Source organism: Oxyura jamaicensis, chromosome 11 (assembly GCF_011077185.1).
Source record: "Oxyura jamaicensis isolate SHBP4307 breed ruddy duck chromosome 11, BPBGC_Ojam_1.0, whole genome shotgun sequence".
Classification (NCBI taxonomy): Eukaryota; Metazoa; Chordata; class Aves; order Anseriformes; family Anatidae; genus Oxyura; species Oxyura jamaicensis.
The window spans coordinates 9,979,261-10,001,465 of NC_048903.1; the positions used below are offsets into that span (position 1 = coordinate 9,979,261).

Sequence of the window (22,205 nt, forward strand, 5' to 3'; positions counted from 1 at the left end):
TCAGCATAGAAGTGAACTTCTTACTTACCATCACCACTACACACACCAGTAAGTATTGGGATTGTATTATAGAAGTCCTTCTCAATGGTCTAATTTGCAGATACTAGCACTGGGATATTGGTGTTTTGTTGTGAGACAGACTGCAGTGCTTTTGTACTGTACCATTATGCCAGGTGGGGACTGGAAGGTTGTGATGGGGTGACTCTTCTGTTCCCTTGTAATATATTAATTGTTAAGTGGGCAGAGTTTGAAAGGCTTGTTCTATGTTGGGCTTACTGTAACCCTTATGTTTTCACTTTCTATATTTCATTTTAGTTCAACAGAAGGAAAGTATTGGATTCTGATGAAGAGGATGATAGTTAAATACTACTGTTAGACTGTCTACCAAGTAAATGGCTTGGAAAAGGGCAACAGTTGTCAGGCAGAATGGAAAACCTGAAAATGTTTACGTTTCTTTACTTTTTTTAATATATATAAAGGCCAAACAAATGAACTTGTCTTGTAAAATAGACCTGAGAAGGGGATTTTATAACTTTAAACTTTTGTAGTATAAGAAGCCTGAGCAGTGTGGAGTTCCCCACTGCTTCATTAGCATGAATGTTTTGTTGCCCCTTACTCAGTGCATAAGCTATGCTTTCAGCATCTGCACACCCTTAACTTACTGTTATTGGACATACCTTAACATGAGGACAAGTTAAATATAAGGCTTGGAACAGCCAGTCCTTCTAGGAGTTTGAAAGACTTAGCTCCAGAGTCTAAATTACAAACTGTTAGAAACAAGATTTCCTGAGCCCCTGAAGGAAGCCTCTCCAGCAACTCTCTGACTCTGAAGTCTTCACTGGGAATTTACAAAATAAAGTGAAAGTTTCAAGGTGGTGATGATTGGTGTGGATCAGAGGGCATCTTACCAGGCAGTCTGTGCAGAATTGTTACCAACCGATAACTGAACTGTTTCCCTATGAAATAATCAAGCTATCTCAAAAAAAAGCAAGTTAAAATTAACTGTGTAATACAGCACTGTTCAGGCACTTGTTATTGTATATTCTTAAAATTACCTCAATTTTATGAAATGGCTGGAGTGTTTTGTATCTTTAAAATAAAAAAAAGGCAGTTTTCCTAAATTTTCTGCAACTCTGCATGCCTAAAGTAAATATTGTGCTGTACGCTTATTCAAAAATATGGTTATGGAAAGATGCTAAATAAATACTGTAATGTTGTGCTCATAAATATTCTATTACCACAAAGCCCTTTTCTGACATTATTTAATAGAAACATGTACGATCTCAACTGCAGTGGTTTTTTTTTTTTTGGAATGGAATAAAATTCTTTCAAGTGAGCATTAGTGCATATGTTCTTCATCTTGGTTAAATGTGGTTAAAAAGTATTTAAACAGTTATTTTTGTCTGGTTTGGAGTAGACTAGTTTTTTGTTTTTGTTTACAATGAGGCTTCCTTAACTTCAGTAACTTCATGGGTGTATGCTATATTTCTTAGACTTTAAAATGACCCTTTATCATTGAAGATTTTAAAGGTGTGGTCACAGATTGTTGAAAAGTTTTCTCTTTGGGTGTATCTTAAGTATCCATGTTTCATATTCCTATTCCCAAGTTTATTACATTCTACTTCATTAAGTTTTATTGCCTTGCTGTTCTTCTAAAAAGGCTGTTCTAGAATCTCAGTTACCAAAAACAGAAATAAACTGGACTGTACAGTAACATGCTTTGCAGACAAATCATAACAAGGTTATGAAGTTGATTTTAGCATGTTTGTAATACTTGCAATATACTTTGCAATATTTGTACTTGATGAGTAAAGCTTCCAGGGGTGCTCCCTTCAAATCCTATTCTAGTTTAGCCTTTGATCATCATATCTCTGAATACTGTTTGTAATAAGCTTGTCTAAGCATGTCAAAGGAATCTTGTAAACTATTTCATTTACCTGAATCAGTTGTTAGGCATTATCTGGAACTGGTCAGTATATAAGTCCTTTTTTTATTCATAAGCTGTATGTCTAAAATGCTTGAAAATAAGCTTTATCCTAGACTGAACATTGAAGTAAAAGTGAAGCAATGTCCTGGTCACTTAAATAGGTTTGGGTTCAACAGGAGAACTGTTTTGGTACACTAACAACAGAAAACACAAGTTAATTCCTGTGAATTTGAACTTTTTCTACAAAACTCTCAAGAAAAAATGTATTTGCATGTTTGCTATATTAAAATACAGATTTTGTTAAAAGCTACCGTAGGAATTATGCACCGAGTTAGCATTAAGTTGCATTAGTAAGCTACTGTTGGTATGTGTGTAAATTTATTTCATTTGAGGGGATAAAAGTTTTTCAAAGGTAAGTACTAGTTTAACACGCGGCCAGTTCCTGTAAAATATATCAGCAGTACTTTTCCTAGTTAACCCATTTCCTTGTATTGGTATAGTTTTTCGCTTAACTTTTTACACTTGTGCATACTTTCAGTGGTGTGCATACTTTCAGTGGCATCTGTCCTACCCACAAATGTAATAGTATCAAGTTGACATGGAGATTTGTGTCACTTTGGAACATCGTTGTTCCTACATCCATGTTAAGTGACTGCTTATTGTGGATTATTTATTGTGTTTAACTCCATACAAAAGCAAGTTTAAGATGACTAGTCTTCCTCAAGTAGGTAGGTGCAGGAGTATCCCTGTATAGCAAGTAGATACATACTTGTCTAATCAGACTGAATTTTAAGAGTAAAATTAATCAAATAATTATATAGTCATTCATATCAAGCTATTGCAGCTCTTTCATTACTTGCACGGAGTACAACAAAACATTTTATACTTAAAAGATAAGAATAATTTAATGTCTCACTTTCCATAATCTATTGCAGTTAAAAGATGTTTTTTAATAGAAGGGAAAAAAAAAAAAAAAAAGTCCTCTGATACTTACCTCTAACACTTTTCAGAGGTATTTAATAACCTGTCTCACAAGTCTTTCAAAAGCTCCTCAACCACACTTGCATTATTAGGGACTAAGAAAACAGACTTGACACTGAAGCCAGGAAGGAAAGAATGGAGGCTTGCTTAATCGCTTTAAAATAGATATTGCTGAGTGTCTTTGCTTACTACTGTGCAATTTAACCAAAACAAGGGGTCTCGGGGCACCTCACAGAAGATGTTTCCTGACAAAAATGGGGAACCTGTCTCAAAAACCAGCTGAGACTGACCTTGTGGTTTGGACAAGAGCCAAGGAGCCGCTGAGTCTGTACAAAGGCAGGTGGTCAACTAGTGGTGATGAAGAGGAGTTATCGGACTTCATCCCCATGACGCCCCCCCACCGACGACCACCACCAGAAGGCACTGCGCAGGTACAGATGGGAGGAGTTTATGGAAATGATTTCTTGGAGCTAATTTTAATACAAAGCAGGGATAGGTTATTAATATGTATAGGTTTATTGGGAAACTTCATGCATATGTAATTCTTTACTGCATATAACCAAAGCAAGTTGCCATGTTAGGGTGTGCATTCCTTTGGGAGCTATCCCACATGCGCCCGGCACCAAAATAAACCACATACCTACTTTATAAGTTACTTGCTTTGAGCTATAGAGTTCTTCCACAGATCAACTGTGCTGACTCATAATTAGAGCAGTATGATCTGTACTTAGTAGCATACTGGAGCATAGTCTCACCAGTATTAAAAAGCTATTAAGCTGATTTTTCTTATCCCTATTGTCAGGAAAGCTTGATACAAGAATCATTTAGGTAAAAGATAGCGTAATTAAGATGAACTAAATTCTCAATATTTAGTTTGGAAATCAGATCTATAAAAGTTTAAGTAAAATTTAGACGTAGTATCTAGGTATTTCAAAAACAGCATTGCCTGGCTTTAAGGTAATAATTCTTGTTTTTATTATAGGTACAGTACGCATAAGTGACTTACTCTAAGACATCAGGAAAAGTCTCTTCTCTTTTTAGTTCAATCTTTTTCCTCTTGCTCTTTGGCTTGAATTGAGCTGAATGTCGATCCTACCATTTTCTTTTTGTTAATGGGAATGTGGAGCAGGAGAAGAAAGTTTTAAGTGAAAATGTTCAGTTTTACTAACAATTCTGTATTGTGTACCTCTATGCCTTAAATCCAAAACCACACAACCCTGTAGCAGCAGTAACTATATATCCATTAACTAGTTGTAATACTGTGGGAAATCGGTCAGAAAGTGTGTGGAGTTATGTTAGACACAGAGATGAAGTGAGAAAAGGAAAATGCAGAATGAGGCAAAAGTCACGTAGCCTGAAGATAAACGAGGTATAACTGGGAGACAAGAAGATCAAAAACAACAGGTGCAGTCTGGCCTGTTGCTCATCAGTACACAAAAAGGAGATAGGGCTGCTGTGCAATCGCCTTGTGAACAATAATAACGGCTATTGAGCAAACTTTGCCAAGTTGTGTGATAAAAGCATGTAGATACGCTAAGCCTATATAAGTAGATGGGTTAGACAAAGTGCTTCAGCTACACACCAGCCTGGAGTCGTGTCATTCTTTCCCTTCAAATGGCAACCCCGACGTGACAAAGACAGACAACGCAGCCATAGCATCTGAAGGGAACCCCGCTGAATTGAGTCAAGCTGACAGCTGGACTGCAGCTTCCCCATCCAGATCCACGCCTATCCCCAGGTGAGCAGCGGGAAGAAAAATTGGGGCAACTCTATCGGCTGGGGAAGAGGCGATAGTGAAATTGATAAGCAAACTCCTAGAAAAAAGAGGGACAAAATATGACTCATATAAGCTGAAACTACTGTTAAAGTTTTTACAAAAAAATGGTGCCTTGTCGACGGTTTTGGTGGTGTTTATGTTACAAACTTGGGAAGATGCTGGGACAACTCCATGGGATGCTGTCTCTGGGGGAGATACAACAGCTGCTGAGGTGATGACTACCTGGTGCTTTGCAACTGAGACACTGAGATCATGACAAGCAGAAAAAAAGGGTACAGAACGCGGCCGCACAGGCTACGCAGGCGGGTGAAATAAAAAGCGGTGACTGCGTACCGCCAGAGAAAGCAAACCTGACAGACTTGGGAATAGAGGCAAAGACGATATCCCAACCCATAGCGGCCACTCGGCGCTCGATGCAACTGCGGCCATCAATGCCGCCAGCGCCGCCGCCCGCCCCGCTGTCAGCTCCGGGCGCCCGTCTGCCCGCCCCGCCGCCGGCTGCTGCGTTTCTCCTGTTTGAGCGCCCGCCCGCCCGCACCGGGCGCTGCCATGTTCCGCTTGCTGCTGCGCCCGGGCCCGCCGCCCCGCGGGCCCCCGCTCGCCGCCGCCGCCACTGCTGCCCCGGGCCGGCCCCCCCCCCCCAGCCCGCCGGCCCCTCTGCTGGCGCTGCGGGCCGCCGCCGGCAGCTCGGCCAAGGATATGGGTGGATCCCCTGAAAAGGCAGCCACAGATCTCAGCTGTGAACACAAGAAACGCAATAAATCCCAGCAACTGAAAAAGTTTTCAAAGAATGTGGTGCTGTAGGGGTTTCATTCCACGTTGGATTTTCATTAGTATCTCTAGGAATCTTCTACCTGGCTGTGTCAAGTGATGTGCAGTTCTCTTCAAACTTGGTTTCCATGATTCATCGCTGCAACCTAAAAGAGCTGCTGGTACAGGCACATTTCTGTTGGCATATGCTATTCACAAATTGTTTGCTCCAGTACGAATCAGCATTACTATAGCTTCTGTGCCATTTACTGTCCGATACTGTTGGAAGATTGGTTTCTTCAAACCTCCTACCCCAAATCTGTGATAACTTCTTTAGGTTTTTACTCGCCCAACGTGGGGCTCAAGGAATTTGAGATAAGCATGACAGCTGAGAGAAGCAATGGGCAACACATGGATTGAATGTTTTTGTGAATGTAAAAGTTGTGAAGAATTCAAGAAAGTTGTAATTGTAAGGAATATGTTTCATATTAGTGTGGTGAAGGGACGAGGGGTGGTGTGTGTAAATTGTCCACCTCCTTGGTGTAGTGATGATGTTACGTTTATTTTGGAGCGGGGAATTCTTCTTTTTGATATAAGTGAAGCTTGTGAAGATTGTGATAATTGCACAGTAAGAGTATATTGTGATTATTCTTAAATATGCTTTCCAGAGAGGCGAGGGGTGGCATGCAGTGGGTTTACATATTGTTCTGACAAACAGCCCATGGAATTCACCAGTGTTTGTCATCAAGAAGAGCAGGAAATGGAGATTACTGCGTGATTTGTGATGAATCAATGCAGTGATCGAGGACATTGTAGCCAGAAAACAAAAAAAAAAAAAAAAAAAAAGAGAGAAAAAGAGAGAAAAAAAATAAAAAAAAACTAGTACCTTTGAATATTGGATCGGACTCGCAATATGTTGTAGGTGTTGCTCAACGCATTGAAAGGGCACATTTGAGTCACATGCCAAAGGAAAACTTGTTTCTAAAATTTAAGGAGCTGTTATTTTTGGTAGAGCAGTGAGTGCACCTGTATTGTATTGTTCACATGCAGAGCCACACCATGTTACCTGGTATTTTTGCAGAGGGTAACGCACATGCTGACTAGCTAACTAATATGACCCTGACTGCCCTGGTGCCTAAGGTGCTGGAGCAAGCACAGTTATCCCATGCCTTTTTTTCCATCAATCCGCCAAAGTCTTGGCAAAACAATTCACTATATTGATCACTGATGCCAAATTGACCGCCCAAACATGTCCTGACTGTCAACAACATGTTTCGACCTCGTCTTTAATGGTAAACCATAGAGGTCTACAGTCCTTGCAGTTATGGCAGACCGACGTAACACATATTCCAGAATTTGGTCGCTTGAAGTATGTTCACGTATCGGTAGATACTTTCTCTCTTGCTATTCGGGCGACAGCTGCAGTGGGTGAAACTAGTCGCCATGTCCAGGCTCACTTCCATGTTGCTTTTGCAGTGCTAGGCATCCCAAAGGAAATAAAAATCAATAATGGCCCCGCCTATTCACTATCCACTCCCTTCAAACCTTTTTTCAAACTTGGGGTAACCGACACATCACAGGAATTCCTCATTCCCCCACGGGTCAAGCCATTGTTGAGCTCACACATCGCACCTTGAAAGCACTGCTAAATAAACAAAAAGGGTGAGACACCCAGGAAACACCACAGAACAAGGTTGGGAAAGGCACTTTACATAATGAATCACCTAGCATTACCCTTTCTTCACAAAGAGGTACCGCCCATAGAAAAACACTACAAAAGTATGAATTCCGCAAAGTCATGGGTGCCACAATCAGAGCAGACCTTAGTGATGGTAAAATAAAATAAAATAAAAAATTAAATACATTTCTTTGGGGGGTGTGATGGTTTCGCTCGGGTGGGTGACCGAGCTCCACCACAACCGCTCTCTCACTCCCCCCTCCTCAAAGAGGAACAGGGAGAAAATATGATGAAAGGGGCTCAAGGGTTGAGATAAGGACGAGGAGATCGCGCAGTGATTATTGTGATGGGCAAAATAGACTCAGCATAGGGAGATAGTAAGATTTATTGCCTATTACGAACGAGCTAGAGAAGTGAGAAACAAAGGAAAGAAACCAAAAGCACCTTCCCCCCCCATCCACCCTCTTCCACCTCCTCCCCCCGAGCGGCGCAGGGGAATGGGGGAATGGGGGCTATGGTCAGTCTATAGAAATTCTTCTCTGCCACTCCTTCTTGGTCACTCTCATCCCCTGTGCTGTGGGGTCCCACCCACGGGATGCAGTCCTTGCTGAACTGATCCAGCGTGGGCTTCCCACAGGCAGCAGCTCTTCAAGAACTGCTCCAGATATGGGTCCGTACCACGGGGTCCATCCCTCGGGAGCAAACTGCTCCAACCTGGGTCCCCCACGGGCAGCAGCTCCTGCCAGGTCACCTGCTCCTGCGTGGTCTCCTCTCCACGGGCTGCAGGTCTGGCCCGGAATCTGCTCCGGCAGGGGTCTTCCACAGGCCGCAGTCTCCGTCGGTGCAGGGCCACCTGCTCCACCGTGGTCTCCTCCACGGGCTGCAGCGTGGAACCCTGCTCCACCGTGGTACTCCATGGGCTGCAGGGGGACATCCTGCTTCACCATGGTCCTCACCACAGGCCGCAGGGGACTTCTGCTCCGGCGCCTGGAGCACCTCTCCCCCTCCTTCTTCACTGACCTTGGTGCCTGCAAGGCTGTTCCTCACTCCTCTCACTCTCCCAGCTGCTGTGTGGCGCAGCGTTTTTTTTCCCTGTCTTAAATCTGCTCTCACAGAGGCGCAAACAACATCACTTATTGGCTCAGTTCTGGTCAGCAGTGGGGCCCTTACCAAACATGGGGCAGCTTCTAGATCCTTCTCACAGAAGCCACCCCTATGGCCCCCTGCTACCAAAACCTTATCACATAAACCCACTACAGGGGGGACCCCAGCCTCTAATAACTTGGGCTCGAGGGTATGCTTGTGTCTCCACAGGTCACGGACCAAGATGGGTACCAGCAAGGGGGTAAGGCCATGGTTGGCCTCCTCCTCACAATTGCCGCTGTCATCGGCTATTGCCAGCCCTGGGTCTCCATCCAACCCTGCCGCAACATCTGGGTCACCCTTGCCAAGATGACAGGACAAGAAGCGATGTGCCTGTCCCTGGCTAGTGCTAACAACCCGTTTATGACATGTCTGGTGGGGATCCTGGCAGATAACAAAGACTGGACTGTCTACTTGCCATGAGTGCCCCTAGAGCCACAGGAATTAGATATCCTGGGAAGTGTAACAGCCATATCATGTGTAAGGTTCAATTACATGGGCAAAAACCAAACCATGAAACAAATTGTCAATGTCACACTCGCTCCTTATCGCAATGCATCTCTTTGGTGTAATTATACAGTAGTTTTGACTATAATAGCATCATTCCTTGTGCCAGGAGCAGCTCTGCTCGGCTGTGGAATCGACACGCCTAGGTGCACCCCAAGCATTTTCCTCAGAGGGGTCTCCACTCTCAGCCGCTCACCATGAGAGTAGACAAAGACCTCCTGAAGCCACGGACAAATTATTTTAAGTGATATTTTCTTGTGGTATGAATGAAAAGTGAAAGAGGCCTCTTTGCATGTGTGATTGTGCTGTGCAAGTGAGAAGCAGCATCGCAGTGAAGCACCATCCCTAGTGCTTAGTGGCTTGTTGACTGATGTAGATTCTAGTAGGCACGCTACTTTACAATTGTAATTCTGTATGTGACTTTCACCCTGTTGCTAGTTGTACCGTGCTTGTTTCAATGCTTGCAAAGAATGCTTTTGCGCTCAATGCAATCAGCTTGGCTGTTAGAAATAAAGAGAGGGGGAATTGTGGGAAATCGGTCAGAAAGTATGTGGAGTATGTTAGACACAGAGATGAAGTGAGAAAAGGAAAATGCAGAATGAGGCAAAAGTCACGTAGCCTGAAGATAAACGAGGTATAACTGGGAGACAAGAAGATCAAAAACAACAGGTGCAGTCTGGCCTGTTGCTCATCAGTACACAAAAAGGAGATAGGGCTGCTGTGCAATCGCCTTGTGAACAATAATAACGGCTAATGAGCAAACTTTGCCAAGTTGTGTGATAAAAGCATGTAGATACGCTAAGCCTATATAAGTAGATGGGTTAGACAAAGTGCTTCAGCTACACACCAGCCTGGAGTCATGTTGTTCTTTCCCTTCATAACACTATTGCCTATTAGAAATCTATGTATGTAGGGCAGAAGAGGGAAGAAAGTACTATTGAACTTGAGAGTAAATTCCAACAGATTCCTCAATTTACACAGAGATGTGAGGTGAACTCTTCAACTGTCCACAAAAACAAATGGAAGTAAATCTGCATAAGAGATTCAATGTTTTAAATAAGCACTCAAAGAAAACAGCGTTTTGAAGTATTATTTTACTAGCTTTTTCTTTCCACCTTTTGGCACAAATCCAAGGCACATTAGAAAAATCAGATAAACTCATAAATTATTAGAAAAATAAATATATGACCTTCAACTCCAAGTGTCCGTATGTGCACTTGATGCACATTTTATCTCTTCAATTAAAAAGTTACTTGAAAAAAATTACCAGTATGTCCTTCAGCTTTGTACTCTGCCAGGCAGTTTACAGATATTGCAGCTAAAAGGAACAAAATTATTCATACAAATATTTTACGAAATAAAATGCAAGTTGGATGTGATGAGCCAAGAAAATGAAGAATACTGCACTTAGAAACCTGTCCTGTGCCATTTACACATTCTCCTTCCATAATCAAACAGCAGAAAATGAAGTCCAAATCTAAGCAGTCATCTTAGTTACTTACGAGCTTTCGATTCTTCAGTCATCACCACTAGGAATGGTGTAATACCTGACCTACTCGAACAAGTGCATACTGATATGAGAGGTACCTTTCAGAAGTGGAAGTCTACCTGTTTAAGAAACAGTCCAGAACAGGTTTTTAAGCAGCAGTTTTGTCTGCAGATGTTACCCAGGTTCAGAATCATGAATATTTGTGCATTTTTTTGAATGACTTGCTTTAAAGGAAGAAAAAAAAAAAGTGTGTCCTTATACATGCTTGCTTCTGCGCATTTTCTAATTAGGCTGTGAACAGTGAATCCAAAGTTCAGGTTTGCAAGAGTTCTCTATTTTTCTCCACTGTCTTGGCTCTTAAAAAGAACTTCATCTTGCAGATCCAATACAGTGGAGCATTACAAAGAAATTAGCAAGGATTAGTTCCCTTCACATTAATAGCATGTATAAACATCTAACATGGTGTCACAGATGTTACAGAGTACTGTTTTCCCAGCTACTGAAATATACAGAAATATATACTATAATGGTTTGTAATATTACAATAAAAATAGAGACATTTCATTTACCTCTGGCAATAAATAGCTTGTTATCCAATATATCTTTATATATATATAAATATATATATTTATATATATTTATCCAATGTAGTGGTAAAACCTGAAAAAGCAAAAATCATTCAAAGACTTCTAAAAACAAAGGGTTTGGCTGAAAAATACAATACAACATTTGGTTTGGTTTACTGTTACATATAGTTTTTTAGTAAGTGCTAAGTAGAATTAGAAAGTAATTTTGCTGTCTACCTCTCAGTACTTCCCTGTTGAGATCAGTAACGATCTGTTTGTGTAGTTACCTCCAACATTAACAGAGGATTCAGTCTTCGAAAGTGCTAGGAACATTCTGTTTCTGTTGAAGAGTCATCCTTGTGTTCTGAAGGCATAGCTTGCAATCATCACTGAATTATTTGATATGCAGCAAAGGGATATAGAAATTAACACCACCTAGTTCCTCAGCTTTTGACATCAAGTTTGCCCTTCCTTGTCAGTGTCTGGAAAGCAAGTCATCACAGCAGTCTCTTGATTGTGAAATACTTGGATTTCTAGGGCCGGATAAACTATTGTCATTGACATTCTCTGCTGAAAGTGGTACGTTAACAGTGTGTCTTCGGTGCATTAATTTACTCCTTTGAGGAGCTTCTAGCATGTCATCATGTTTCACAAACTCACCACTGCATCCTGTGTCAATCATCTGAACTTTGCTCTGGTCCAGCGTTTCAACAGATTTTAACTTGGTTTTGTCAAAGCTTTTAATAGCTAACTGTGAGGACAAAAAAATGCTACATTAAAAGCATTGCCTGGTTTCTTCATTACAAAAATGTAAATGAACATAGTGTTTCTTGAATATAGTTACCACATTAATTTCATGGTATTCTCAACACTGAGAACACAGCCAAGGATTAGAAATAGCATACTTTGTAGGACAGATATTATCTTTGGTCTAGATGTGAGGAAACGAGAAGAGACCAACCTGCCCCAGGGTACACATAAATCAGTACCAGAACTGAAAAAGATAATCAAGGCATTTCACTGCATTATGCCAGCATGATCCCTAACTCTTCTGAATAGCTTTTATAATATGGGTCTCAAGGTACTGTTACAACCATTTCTCTTAACATTAAGAAATAAGTAAGCAGCAATATAGACAGGACACTGCAGAACCGTGTACAAAAGCCAAACTGTCTGCTTCCAGATCCTATCCGTCAGGGAAGACACCCCTCTACTGCCTTTTAAAGGCTCTTTTTGTTTATTACAACTATTCTCACCTCCCATTTCCAACATTGCTCCTAATTTTTCCTTTTCAAAGATGACGGCCTTCATTGATTACTGGTCACTTTGCAAATGTTAACTAAGATTTTTAAAAAACAGTAAGAGGCCAAGTATGCTAATGACCGATTTTCTAAGATAAGAATTAAAGGCAGAAATTATGATACCCTTTTACTGAAATATGACAACAATTTTGAAAAAGTTTCAGAAGGACATTATGTATGACTAAAACCGCTAACAATTCAGGCCTGTATGGCTTGTAAATTCAGAGAGCCGTGACAATCACACATAGTAAAAGTGCTACTTATCAGTTGCATATTAGTTTTTTGACACCTACGGTATTTGTGTGACATACTGCCTTCAATGATCCACAACTCTAAAATTTAAATGCCATGTTTAATTAAGTAATGGGATATTATCATTAATACCAGAAAGAACAAATAAAATATTCAATTTTTATAACATTAATTTGGCATTCCCAAGGTTCTTCACAAATGTTAAATCTCATATGGGATCCATGAAATAGAACAGTATTCCATTTCATAGATAGAGATGAGAGGCAGAGACTGCATTTCCAAGACTATAATCAAAGAACGGGCAGCTACCGAACTAACCTGGTAGAAAACTGCTTACTTTTGAATAGATTTTTCTCTTGATTTAGTGTGCTGAAATCAGTAAGCAAAATTTCCTGTCAGAGTCAGAGCCAGTGTAAAGAAGAGGGAGTACGTGCTCTAGGGGGAGGGCAGCATCCAGCAGTTACTACACCCAACCATAGATGAATTAATCACACGATATATTTGTGATACAGCTGACATTGCAACATGTAGCTTGTTATTTCCCTTGCAAACTCTCTCCTCCTAGAAACAGATTTATCATACAAACCCCAATTTTAATTAACTAAAGTTTTCTGCCCTGACAATAGATAGCACCTCTGCTTGGCTACAGCTATTCTCACAAGATGCAGTTTTTCAAGCATTGGTATATCCTAGATTTTGCTGGACAAGAAAGAGAAAACAAGACAGAGATGAAGCCTGCAATAAGATACTTAAGAGGTTTAAAAGGAAGAATAAGAAACTTCAGAGATGGTAGAGAAGCACCACTGAAGTTCAGACAAGGACAGAACATTAGATTTTTAGCAAATAAGACAAAACTTTCTGAATTCTCTGACCATCACTAGTAAAGTTATATGTATCTACATTAATAGCAGATAAAACAAGTATTATACAAATAATTCAAGCAAGTGTTTCCTCTTACCTGATGCAATAATTGATAGTCAAAATTGGGGACACTTTTATCTCTTGTTACTGTTCTCTGTAAATGTTTCCCTCTAAAACACGTTAAAAAAATAAATTTATCTTCATAAAAGAAACACTTTAAGTCTTTTCACAAGTCTTAATCACTGAAAATCCACAAGGTGGCACAGTCAACACAGAAGGGCTAAAACATTTTTCTGCAAAATAACAACCTTCTACTATTCCACGTGTTTTATTGCAGAATATACATTGAAGTTTAAAAAGATCATAGCAAAACCCAACCTCTGAGTGAAGCACTAAGAAGATATTTTAAAACAGTCTAGCTCAGAACTTCCTGATTTATAGTACACCAAGTACCAATGCAAAAACAAAAACAATTTTAAGTTTGTTTGCAAGTACTCCTTCACAGGCCAGGTTTTCTCCTCCCTCAAGTACAATAAATGTACTTCCAAGGAAGCTTCTATACTTACTTGTTAAATCTGTTAATTGATTGGACCAGTTGATGTTGTCTGCTTAAGGGACCATCAGCTTTCTCACATGGCTTAGAATTCACTAGGAATTGAAAAGAACAAGTAGATAAAATTACAGGCACACTTAAGATTTTTTTTAAAAAATCAGTTCTGAATGAAAAGTGGTATCTACTGACATTTGATTTAAATTTTTACAGTAAAACTACAATAGTAGTAACTTGAATCAGTCACCATTTCTCTTTGGAAACTTCAAAGCATTTTAAATTCTGGGACAAAGCATTCTTGATCAGATTATCATGACTGGCCAAGCTTCTAAGACACTATATAAGTCTGGACTTTGTGAATTTTAATTCCAATTTTTACTAACCTGAAGTAACTAACACACACGTGCTATTCCACCTCTCCATTAATATTACTTAGTCATGTTCTCTACTCGTCTTTTTAAAACTATTCCCATACTATCTGAAAGGACTGTCTCAGCCTTTGGCATCAGCATACAGTGATAAAATTTAACAAAATATGTACATTTTTTCCTCAGGAAGCAGACAACAGTTATTATGAAAAGTCTAACTAAAACTTGTGGATGCTGAAATGAGCACTACTTCTTATTTTCCCTACTTCCTGGTCTCACAGCCTCATTCCCTTCTTTCCACAGTTGTGGTGGCAGCAGATCCTTTGCTATGCTGAGTTACCTAGCTCAGCTCAAAACTTGTTACATCTCTTGCCCCACGTTAGTGAACTGTATCAGCTAGGAAATCACCTGAGAAACTTCTGAGTCAGCATAAGGAAGCAGTAGATAAAGAGAACCAGAAGCTGAGGGAGGGAGGGAAGAGGTGGTGATGGACCAGTTGTTAACACCATTTAGTCTAAGTGAGCCATTGCATCAGCTCAGCTGTGCTGTCAAACTGGTGCCATGTGTCTCATCATATTTGCTTAGACTGTACTATATATGCTGCCATTTATAGAAATACCTTCTTCTGCAAATCTTGCTTGTTGGCCTAGAAAACTTTGTAGCTCTTAATTTCTGTCCCATAACCTGAGAGACAGCAACAAATTGAAGTATCACTCCCTAATCTGTTTTAGGGCAATGTAAGTGATAACTACAGGTGATTTAATCCATTTTACTTTGCACTGAAATGGACAAGAATTACATGGTTAATTATATCATCTCAAATGTGTCATGTTTTTTATGCAAAATGCTTTTGTATGTAAAAACCACCCACCATGCACCAAACAAGTGAAAATAGAGTTTGTGGAAGAAAGTCTGCTGAGTTTAGTTACAGTATTTTAAATGTTCCAGTAATAAATATGAAAAATAGTTTGCTGTTCTTTAATGATATTTAAATCATATCACCACATATGAATTCCTAAATCTTGTTATTCATACCAGTGGAAATTGGACATGTACCTTTTTTTCTTATCTTGATAGTAGCATGCTGCTCATACTCCTTTTCTCTCTCTGCTGATGCAGGTACATAGCTTGGTGCTGTTTCCAGCAACTTAATGATATTTGAATTCTTAATTTGAAAATTTTCACCAGTATTAAAAAAAAAAAGAAAAAAGGAAAAAAAAAAGTATAATTTAGGATTCTAGTCTATGCAGAGCATGTTAACTGCCAAAATGAATTTAACAAACACAAAAGTACCTCTTTATAAAAATGAACTTTAAACTGTATCAGTCTGACTAGGGACAAAACCAGTGTTCTCTAAGGTGCACTGTGCCAGACTGCTTTTGTAGTCATGGATTACTATTTTAAATTACACTATTTACAACTAAGCTATTTATGATTAAATTACAATACACATAATGAAATAGATGCAATACACAATTCTGTGACCATTATGCTACATCTCAGAAGGTAATGTATAAAGATAGGGACCATGCATCAAATCATTGAAAGAGTGAAATAATGCTGTATAATCTAGTATTGCAGAATGTGTTTCATAAAGAGGAACATCAGAGTTGTTGATGGTCATATTAAAGGTATCAAAAAGCACAAAGGACAAAACACAGTAGGTGGAACAAGAAGATTGCTGGCAATGTTACTGATGAGAACAGGGTGTTCACTTTCCTATAGCCCGCACATCTCTTCTGCTCGCTTTGCCACTGTTGGCATAGATTTTAATGTCATTTTCATATACGTGTGCTTTCACTCTTTCTAGACTAATCTTTCTTGTCTAGGATAATTTATTTTAGAAACACAACAGGTATATTGTACATAGGGCAATAAACAGACATCTTAGTCTTTATGTCATATAACTGTTAAAAATAGAAGTCTTGGCTAATGATGGGCTGAAAACATTGTGACAGTTACATTTGTTTTCTTTCTTACATTATGCCTATGGAACCTGAAGAAAATCTAACCTTGGAAACAAACTTTCTACACTCACCGGCTCAGCACAGTCCGCAGGGGTACAGTTCCTTTCATTCCTTATGTCTGTCATGGCACCATTCTGAAGCAGCAAGTCTACTAGGGCTTCATTCTTCCCTATCACAGCCTCGTGCAGTGCTGTATTTCCTTTGGTATTAGAAAGGTTAACAGAAGCTCCATGCTGGACAGCAAAATAAAATAGAAGTTATAAAGAAAGAGAAGCATAAAATGGAGATAGCACATTATTATTCCATTTCTCTCCCCTTTCATTATCCATGTATCAATGAGAACAATAGAACAGCAGCCTTGTGGCTGTATGCAAAACAGAAAGCATATGCTAGCAATCACCAGTTCAACAATAAGCCACCTGGCCATATTATTTCCTACTCTCTCACAGCCACAATTTCATGGATAAGCTCATTTCATTTTTTGCATGTATCTACTATATATTCCAAGTTTAAAAGAGATCAAAAAAATCACATAGAATACAAAAAACGCTATTAAATGCAATCCTAAGCAAGAAAACCTGCCATCTGCCACAGAGAAGTTCCATAAAAGCAGTTGGCTGTACAAGTGCAAAGTAATATTTATCTAATCAAAAGCTATGAATGGAGGGGGTTGACGGAAGTGACGAGAATAAATACTCTCCATTTTTTTCTGAGTAGTTTTGATGGAGAAATGCTTAAAAATATACTAATCCCAAGTACTACATAAGCACAGATATCACATACAAAAATATTATTTTGAACACTGTTTTCAGTGATCTTACCTGTAACAACAAGGCTGTAGTCTCATACTGACCGTTCAAGCATGCATAAATTAAAGGAGTATTTCCATATATATCCTTTTTATTTTGTTTAGCATTGTAATCCATCAGACACTTTACTACCTGTTGGAAGAAAGTAACAACTTTTTAATTTAAGATCTAACCATGATCACGCAGTGAAAGTCCCTCCCACTTGTCTTTAAAAATATATAGTTATTTTTTAACTTAGAATTAAAAAAGATATGGGGGGAAAAAAAAGATTGGAGAAAAATCTCACCTTTGCCAAACAGATGGTAAATATAACCATCTATTACTATCATACCTGTTTTCACATTTTAGCTCACACTTAAAAAAAAAAAAAAAAAAAGGCAACTTGAAGAAAGGCTAGGAAATAAAAAATACAACAAAAAAATACAATGAATATTCATTACCTACAAGTTTGTGTTGTATTCTTGTTTCCTTCTTGCTTCTGTAATGCTTTGTCTCCCCATTAGCTTCATGAGTCTATTTTTATTCCTTGCATTTCTCAGCTCCTTACTCTTAAGCCACCTTTTCTGCATTTTCCTACTTCCAGTCTATCTGCACCTGCTTTTTCCTAGTTGGCATACTTCCTATCTCATGTATTTGCTCTCCTGTACTAATATCCTACTCTCAATAGCTCATGCTTCTCCTTCATTGCTATTGCCTCCCTGACCTCAAGTTAGGGATGAGGTTATCAGCTACCCTAAGAGCTCACTTGTCCCATAATCTACTAAAATGAGTTACCTTATTGAAAATATAGTAAATATTTAACAATGTGGCAAACTGAAATTTCCAAGTCTATAGCATCAACAGATGCATACATATCCTCCTTGAACAGGAAGAAGGGAGGAAGGGAAAGAGAAAACATACAGAAAGATTCAGCTGCACAATGTATGTTTAAATGTTTGATTTAAAATGGTACCATTATTGGCAGCACCTTCATCAAAATAGTATTTTATACCATTAAGATAACATGGCTGCCTACTGAAACTGCTTCATTGGAAAGAGCCTGACAGAAGATTTTAGAAATTAAAAAGAAAAAGCAATCATTAAATGAATTTTAACTCTTACTGGTTTAGTCTTGTTGCTAATTTCACAAAACAGCTTTTTGCTGGTGGTTAAATGTTAAATAGCTTGTATTTAAAGAGGCTCAATTACCTGGAAGTGACCCCTCTGGCAGGCTAAATGAAGAGGAACTGCATGTTTAGCATTCTTGGCACTGACACTGGCTCCATGTTTCAACAAGAGAGAGACAAGTTCAGAGTGTCCATGCAGTGCAGCCATATGCAGTGGTGTAAAACCATCTTGGTTTGAAACATTTACGCCAAGTCCATTAGCAGGGATCCTTGCAAATTTCTGTTGAGGAAAATATACAACAAAATTATATAATTAATCGTTACTTTCTATTGACCAAAGAAACAATCAAATTACTACTAAGTACACATCAAATGGGCAGACAAACATTACAAGATCTTCTGCTACAGAACCTAATTTGAGACCTTCAGGAAAACAGCTGGTAAACCAGAGCAGCTCAGTAGTACTTTTCAAGAGAATAGTGAGTTTTATTTTTCTCTCTTTCCTTCCAACATGATAGCTTCTTATATAGAAATTCCAGTGAAAGTATTTGTTATTAAAAAGAGGCTAAAGCTGTGCGGGTTGAGATGGAAGTAAAATGCACTTTTTTTAAAAAATGTAAAACTATAGCTGTTAGGATGCTGTTACATATGGAGAGTTGGTGTTAATATTATGAGTTATGTTTCACAAACGGACCCTCATGCTCTTGCAGACAGACACTATGAACCTACCTGACTGCTACATGAAGTTCTAGGTAATATAGAAAACTGATAATAAAATGAATTTTAGTCATATGGAAGTAACATTGGCCCAGAGCACTGACACCCCTGGGGAGTAAAGATGAGAAAACTACCTGGAACACAGCTTACAAAGTACAGAAAAACTGTTTTCAACTGCTCTCAAAAACTGTGTAGGTGCCTAATGTTCACAGTACTAGATCATCCTTCATTCTGCCTGTCCTCAGCATTCTTTTCAAATGTGTGCACATCAGTTAAAAAGTTCCTTTTGCTTTTCACTCAGTAGGCAAGTAAATTCCACTGCAAGTGCCATTCCTTCCCCTGATACCAGTAAAACTTCAGTCTCAGGATCTGGCATCTTTATCACCTGACCTCTGTACTCAGAAGTGCAAGGACACAGGCTATAAAAGGGGACCAGAAGAACTATAAAAGGGGACCAGAAGAACTATAAAAGGGGACCAGAAGAACTATAAAAGGGGACCAGAAGGAACTGAGGCTCAGAAAAGTATAGTTCCCATTTATTCCAAGGTGCTCAAACCTTAATGGCAGCAGTCCGCATATTCTAAAAGCAAACTGCAAAGTTTTTTCACTCCATTAGATTATCAAGCAAGCCTTTGTACACTTAATCCTATGCCCAAAATTTTCCACAGTTTAGTTAAAAATAGAAAATTTCATATCATCAGGTGAGCTCTGTTATGCTCTGTACATATTTTATTACTTTTTGGACAGAGATACAGAAGTGTTGGGCAATATGCTATTTCTCTTGAGCTAGAAGTTATATTATATGAACACAAATTATTCTTTTTATAGAATGAATATTCCAACCTTTTGTGCTGGCCCACACTTTGAGCATTGGCATAATGGATGGCAGAATTCTGGTTTTGATGTACCGACTGTGTCATCTTCATCTTCCAAGTCTTCTTCCATCCATTCCAATAGATAACGTACCTGGAATAAAAAGCAAGTCTTTCTTTATAGAGCCCAAAGGTTCCATAGCCTGATAAATCTGCATATCAGCATCTTACACAAGCAAGATTTATAAACATATACTTGTGAATAACTCAGGAAGACTATATATCTATTTCCTGGCATCATCTCCCCAAGGCCAAATTTAAAAAAATGTTATTGTTGACAAAGCAGCTAGAAAGTTCACCAAGCATAGCAGTGAAGTAAATTATAAATGACTTCCTGCTGCCTAATCAAGACTTCAGTGTTCACCTCTGCTCAAACCCTCCAAATCCTTTTAGCTGAGATGATGATTAGACCAAGATTTGCGTCAGCTCATGTCAACATGAATTTTGTTTCATCTTTTGCTCTTACAAACATGAGAAGTGACAAGGATAATGATATTTAATCAATATCCAAACTTTGCAGGGGCACTAACTTTTCTTGGGCCTGTAACTTCGCAGGAGCTTGACAGTTTTACTTCTTCCTCAATGTATAATGCCTCCTTTTTGAGAGACCCTTCAGTGAAGCTAGTTTTAGGATTCAGAGCGTTCCTATGCTATCTTCCAGCATTGATGCTTACTGCATTTCATTCTGACCAATTCATAGAATTTCATTCTATGCAACAACAACAAACAATTAAGAAATATATTTTTACACTGAAATTCATTAATCCACTGTAAACTAAAGACATCTCAGAATTAGTAGCGGCTGTATTAAGACTCCATTATTGCACCATTTGACCATGGTATGCCCGACACCTATCTTGTGTATCATTCTGTGTTTGTACTACACTCAGTGGGGCAAGACTTCAATAGCGACATTCCCCTCCTCCTGTCGCAACTCAGTACTGGTACTCTCATTATCTAAACACACCTCTCAATATACTGATACCAGAGTCTCACCAAAAATCTGAACATGCTAATCCCATGCATTATCTCTATCATAACAGTGGAATAGCCTTTTTCTTCATTTTTGGTAAAAAACATTGAACACACTGAAGTATCTCATTTTGCCAGTTAACTTTATCATCTAACACCTTCTTTACATTTCAGAAGAACACAGTTTCTGGAACATATAGCAGAGCTAAATTGTACCCTGTGTGCCAGAATTGAGCTGTTCCACAGGAGTTATTTTACAGAGGAGACTTTTCTTTTTCTTTTTTTTTTTTTTTTTTGCCACAGTGTACAGCTGACCACCACATACAATCACTACGAAAGACCAAAAATTGATGTTAAGTAGTATTGACTACTACTACACAATACTAACGTTTAGAGTCATATAAAACTTTCTTACAAGTAACATACAATGGGCTAAGGCAATTATTAACAATCTCCACCCATAATGGATCTATAATCATCTACCATTTCAGCAGCCACTAAACATATAAAATGTATAGCTTGAGAACCTCCTCCCAAAAAACTGCTACATAACTCTGAAACACATTTTGAGAACAAAGCTTAACATATGCTAGGTAGATCCTCCCTCCATGCTGTCCTCATATACTTTTTTTCCCGTTAAAGACACAGAAAATTTATCAAAGAGACCTAAATTTTATATTCAAAATGCAGAATTGTTTGTCATTGGGTCAGCTAATTAAGATAACAGTGTAATGGTTTTACTTGAGTGGGCAGCCGAGCTCCACCACAATCGCTCTCACTTTGATTAACATCGTTATCTCCAATCTAAAATATAAGTGCTTTTGAAGTTTGCAGGTGCTATGATGATGACAGGTTTTTTTTTGTTCAGGAAGCAAAAAAAAATCACAGCATTTTTATTATTATTTTTTTAATCTTCCAGTTCCATAGCACTTTTTTAATGCCTCCGCTTTGTAAAGCTCAACTGGCTGTCACAGTAGAAATCTACAACAGCACTAATGACCCTTCTGATGCTTCTGTTCCTATGGAGACAGACCTCAGGCCATCAGAACAAGGTAAGAATTTTTAAATAACCCTTTATTTAATAGATATGCAAGCCGTAACCATGCCATCCAATTGGACAGTCCTCATTATAATGAACAGTTTTACATGAACTTGAGTAATGTGGAAAGGACTGTAGGTAATATGACTTGGGGATATGGAGTGAAAATTCTTGGTAGAAAATGAGTTCTACATGATTGTTTCTGAAGGAAAATACTTAGCAAAGCATTCTTCATTTAATATTATTTACAAATAGCTTACTCAATTTGAATGACTTAAATTTGAATATTCAACAGCCATTCTAAGACTCACCATTTCCAGATCTCCATCAGCGACTGCTCTGAGGAGTTTTTCCACCTATGTATGAAGAAAACAATTTATTTGCTTAATATTCATATTAAGCTGTACACGGAAAATCCTGTGTCCTTTATTAACCCTCTAAGCTCATGTAGTAGGATTAGTGCTGGCCCATTTCATATTTGTTAATAAAGTTTTAAAGAAAAAAATCTTCTTCCTTTTTGAAATACAAAAGCTGTGAATATGCAGCCATTTGATGATCTCTGACTTGCTCAGT

General features: G+C 38.8%; 2 protein-coding genes across 10 annotated transcripts in view; one reads left to right on the forward strand and one right to left on the reverse strand.

Moving 5' to 3' along the window:
* The window catches only part of PDCD5 (programmed cell death 5), a 49,476-nt gene that overhangs the window by 5,851 nt on the left and 21,420 nt on the right, over positions 1–22,205 (forward strand). Inside the window, exon 6 of one of the 3 annotated variants that reach the window (XM_035336989.1) lies at positions 316–1,336. The exons of the other annotated variants lie outside the window; for them this stretch is intronic. Within the exon in view, the coding sequence (XP_035192880.1) occupies positions 316–363 (48 nt within the window). The 3' untranslated portion in view covers positions 364–1,336. Of the gene's footprint in view, positions 1–315; positions 1,337–22,205 lie in introns of those variants that run through there. 3 annotated transcript variants of the gene reach the window in all.
* ANKRD27 (ankyrin repeat domain 27) overlaps positions 9,842–22,205 on the reverse strand; it is a 45,535-nt gene continuing 33,171 nt past the window's right edge. For 4 of the 7 annotated variants that reach the window (XM_035336978.1, XM_035336980.1, XM_035336981.1 and 1 more), the window contains 9 exons: positions 21,944–21,988; positions 19,593–19,715; positions 18,115–18,312; positions 16,939–17,058; positions 16,189–16,350; positions 15,207–15,315; positions 13,799–13,880; positions 13,330–13,402; positions 9,842–11,569 (listed from right to left, as the gene is read on the reverse strand). In XM_035336978.1, coding sequence (XP_035192869.1) covers positions 11,294–11,569; positions 13,330–13,402; positions 13,799–13,880; positions 15,207–15,315; positions 16,189–16,350; positions 16,939–17,058; positions 18,115–18,312; positions 19,593–19,715; positions 21,944–21,988 — 1,188 coding nt within the window. In that variant the 3' untranslated portion in view covers positions 9,842–11,293. The other 3 variants (XM_035336985.1, XM_035336984.1, XM_035336982.1) reach the window with 3 other exon arrangements.